The 4027-nt window shown below is 38.8% G+C and overlaps 2 protein-coding genes across 2 annotated transcripts; both read right to left on the bottom strand.

Annotated features, from left to right (window-relative positions):
• Window positions 1-239: 239 nt before the first annotated feature.
• On the bottom strand, window positions 240-480 carry SARC_12577 (hypothetical protein; the record flags this gene model as incomplete). Its single annotated transcript, XM_014293314.1, has 1 exon — window positions 240-480. A coding segment is annotated over one exon (241 nt), but the record flags the coding sequence as incomplete, so codon positions are not given.
• A 562-nt stretch (window positions 481-1042) lies between these two features.
• On the bottom strand, window positions 1043-3266 carry SARC_12576 (hypothetical protein). Its single transcript, XM_014293313.1, has 7 exons — window positions 3174-3266; window positions 2943-3039; window positions 2662-2791; window positions 2294-2459; window positions 2065-2190; window positions 1711-1792; window positions 1043-1324 (listed from the first exon to the last, which is right to left on the bottom strand). The coding sequence occupies exons 1-7, from the start codon at window positions 3257-3259 to the stop codon at window positions 1202-1204; spliced, it is 810 nt and encodes a 269-aa protein (XP_014148788.1). The 5' UTR covers window positions 3260-3266; the 3' UTR covers window positions 1043-1201.
• Window positions 3267-4027: the final 761 nt, after the last annotated feature.

The following is a 4027-nucleotide window of genomic DNA, read 5'->3' as shown; positions in this document are numbered from 1 at the left end:
TAGTACCCTGTGTTTCAAAGCATAAAGACAGAAAAACAACATTGACAGTAATAGAAGTTGAAACTAAAAGTGAGATTGGTAGTAGTAAATCATCTTTTTAATTCACTATTGAATTTATCACCAATAAATACGGCAGTACAGCGTAGTAAATTAGGTGAATGACTCAACTAACCAACCTAGGACTAAGTTGGTTGGTTCAGTCATTCACCTTTAAACGCTCCCCCATCCGTGTCGTAGACCAGTATTGTCGAGTTGAGTGTTGTGACTCGACGCAAAGGCATCGACGTCGTTGGGCCCCAAATTTTTCTGGACCTGGTCAAAGAAATCCGGATACAATTTCCAACATGACGTGTAGAACACAGATGGGTAGTTGATATCCGCCGTTCCCTGATGAACACGACTCCACATGTCTGGTAACTTGTTCAGCTCTCCAGGTACATGTGTAATAGTAACATTGAACTGCGCAATAAAGTGGTGCATCGCAGCATACTATTCAATTTCAGTTGAGTGTTCATGTATATGAGAGCCTCATGATCCACACACTGGCATCTTAACTACTAATATAGAACATCCAAAATCGACGCACATTCGAATAAGACGGGGTAAAGGGTTGCGCAGTGTTGTGCTCGTCCTTCTTTCAAACGCACACTATACAACGCACACTCAGAACCATGAAAGTGTGTCCACATATCGTGCAGATTTCACATTTGACTGGGCTGCTATATACTTCCTTGAGATCGCAACATAGGGAGTCACCAGTGTCGTCCTTCATCAATTATTGTACACCGCATTTGATACACGAAAGACACCGATGTGAATAGTGAAACATTCGTTCTGCTAGCTAACAATTGCACAATCAACGATAGAGAAAGTTTGTAGTATGGCTTGTAAACGTTTCTATTTCGGGAAAATGCTAGTGCACTTCCTGCTAGCAAGAACTGTTAACTTGCATCATTTTGCAAAGACTCGTTCCACTTCATAGTGTGAGTAGATGTTGAATCAAATCCCTAGCAATATTTCAGTCGCATGAGACCACATGAAAGTCTATGTTAGCAAAAGCTGTTTATTGACATATTTAACTTGATTAATCACAAAGTGTTCATTCTCCAATTTGCTTCCAACTAAATTCACAAATATTTTCTGACTGAGACTGGGAGAATGAGTCGTGAGTTAAACTCTAAATTTAAAATGCAAGTCAACGCTATAAGCTGAAATCCTCAGCTTTCCTGGTTATTTCGACGGCAGATGCCTCAGCAAATAATAAGGCCGTGGGCTTCCTCGCCTTCACCGTAATCTCATTTACATGACATCGTTGCACGCATAACTGTAGATGAAATAGTAGCGAGTAAGCGTTTGCGTGTCTCAGCCGATGGGTGGGTGTGTAGGTCCGCGACATATCTAGAATAATAGATAAGTATTCTATGGATGATGCCTCTTGTATATATAAAAAAACTGCACTGGATATAGAGAACGCAAAAGCGATTCATAACGTTATATTTAGAATATTAGATAAGTATTCTATGTATGATGCCTCTAGTATTAAAAAAACTGCACTGGATATAGAGAACGCAAAAGCGATTCATAACGTTATATTTAGAATATTAGATAAGTATTCTATGTATGATGCCTCTAGTATTAAAAAAACTGCACTGAATATAGGGAACGCAAAAGAGATTCATCACGTGTGATTGAACATTTGGCTATACCTACCTTCGCAACGGCAGTCACAAATGCTTCCAGAGTCAAAAATTGGCTTTCCTCAACAAATGCTACAGTTTCAGTTGATATATCCCTGTGAAGTAATATGTATTTAATAATTATAAAATCATGACTTTGTAAAGCGAGAACGAACAGAGATTGCACTCCAATGTGTCTACTTGAAAGCGCAGTATAAACGATACTTCTTCTCTTTAAAGATTGACGCATCTCACTGGTAAGCCAATTAAGTTGGAATACACTGTACATAGTCCAAAATCGAAGGAAAGGTAGCAACAGGCGAGCAGACTTGCAGCAATGTGTAACCTCAGGAATGGGAACGACTAAAAGCCATGCGAGTATGCTTACCTATAGTTACAAGAGTGCAAGATAGAATCGGCTGTTCCAGCTACACCGAGGTCCATCGTCGACGTGAGGTCTAAAATGACCGATTGTTTCTGTAACCTCTCCCAGGAATTCACACCAATAATACACCTAGAGCGAGTAAAATACATGATAGGTCAACGCAGGCTACACCAATTGAGAAAGACGACTGCACCAGTATAAGATACAGTTTGAAAGAAGTCAAATCACATGCCTGATCAGCAAATCACTGACGAATATCTTGTCCTCATGTGTCGTAGACGTCGCAGTCTCTGTTGGAAATTCGAAAACTGGGTTCGATTTGCCCAGAGTGTACTTTTCATTGATGCATTGAAGAAACCCCAATGGGAAGTCATAGCATGTCCGCGTCATCTCCACGCCTGTCAGCATCGCGATGACAATCAGTTAGCTGATCCTAACACGCGACGGCAACATGCGTGGAATAATAATTAATCGAAGCAAGTGGCGGGTGACTAACATCCACGAAATAAATGAGATGCACAAGTCCTTTTATCGTTCTACAATCGAGACCATAATTTTCGCATGTCTTCTGTACTTCGAGATAAAACTGGCCGGCCATACCTGCACATCTACCATATAAAATTGCAGTCGGTTTCTCCACACGAACACAGGCCTTTACCACTCCACAGCCTGCTATTAAAACCTGGGATACGCCATAAGCAAGAGCTTCGACGGTCTTGAAATGTGATTGCTGCGTAATTGAGGGTATACAAATCCAGTTAATTTTAAGACCACACGAGCACAAATGTCAACATTATAAATGAAGCTCTCACTCAGTGAGATATCGTAACGCAGCTACAAACGAAGAGAGTACAAGATATATATGTGATCAGTTTACGTACCTCAATATACTGTGAAACGATCGAAGAACAGGCACCGTAGTTGTGACTGAAAGATAAATTGTCGGTATTTCCCGTTTTTGAAACATCTGCGAACAGCCTGTAACCCCCCAAAAGCTATGTTAGTCCTTGTCAATCTCTCGAAAAAGCTACGAAAGAGTTGAACATGAACTGTCCACCAACCGATCTTTTCGAGACTCATGATACCAACCGCAATTTCCAGAAGAGACTTACGTGAAATTAACAATGACCTTTTGCAGTTTCTCCCGCTCCCATCTTTCCACACCAACGACTGAGCGACATTCAAGATCACAGACCATGATCTGAGTCGTGGAAGAGGTAAAATATATGCTATACATGAGTGACACATGAGTGGAAACACTTCTCTTGCGTCGTGACTTGGACAACTGATTGTCAAATAACTCCAAGCATATCACGCCGAGCCACCCAACATCGCAGGTTTTGATTGTATGTGAAATCAAGGTGGAGGTATGGAAGACTAAATCACGCATATAAAAGATAGCATCACACCTAATATGATGCGAGCAGACAAATTTTGTAGATATAGTATACGAATGTATTAATACAATTTCAATTTCAACATAATAGTAGTCCCAAAATAAAATCAAGGTCTGGATTCCAGGTAAATTAAAAAGAGTGAACAAATCGACCAACATGCATATAAGGATACATATCATATAATATATAGCAGGGTGCAGGCAATACATACATATAAATATACATCATATATATATATATATAAACATGTATATATATATATGTATATATATACATACATAAATATATATATATAAATGTGTGTTTGCGTATACGCGTGTAAATATACATATATGTTTGTGTGCGTGTCCATGTAAATGTATATATATATATATATACATCCATCCATCCATACATACACAATACTTGCATAATATACATGTATATATAAATACATGAAACCCCGCACACAAAACCATATATGTATATGTATATATATATATATGTGTGTATACAAAGATATACAAGTATATATATATATATATATACCGACATATAAATATTGTATACACACACACACACACACACAC

This window comes from Sphaeroforma arctica, assembly GCF_001186125.1.
Source record: "Sphaeroforma arctica JP610 unplaced genomic scaffold supercont1.2411, whole genome shotgun sequence".
In the NCBI taxonomy this organism is placed as follows: domain Eukaryota; class Ichthyosporea; order Ichthyophonida; genus Sphaeroforma; species Sphaeroforma arctica.
Note: the sequence above shows the minus strand (reverse complement) of the source record. Positions and strands in the feature narration are given on the sequence as shown.

Coding starts and splice junctions, on each gene's coding strand:
- SARC_12576 (XM_014293313.1), bottom strand. CDS start 3,259: ATGGTCTGTGATCTTGAATGTCGCTCAGTCGTTGGTGTGGAAAGATGG. Junction 3,040..3,173: donor AAGGTCATTGTTAATTTCAC/GTAAGTCTCTTC, acceptor GGGGGGTTACAG/GCTGTTCGCAGATGTTTCAA. Junction 2,191..2,293: donor GTCAGTGATTTGCTGATCAG/GCATGTGATTTG, acceptor TACTCGCTCTAG/GTGTATTATTGGTGTGAATT.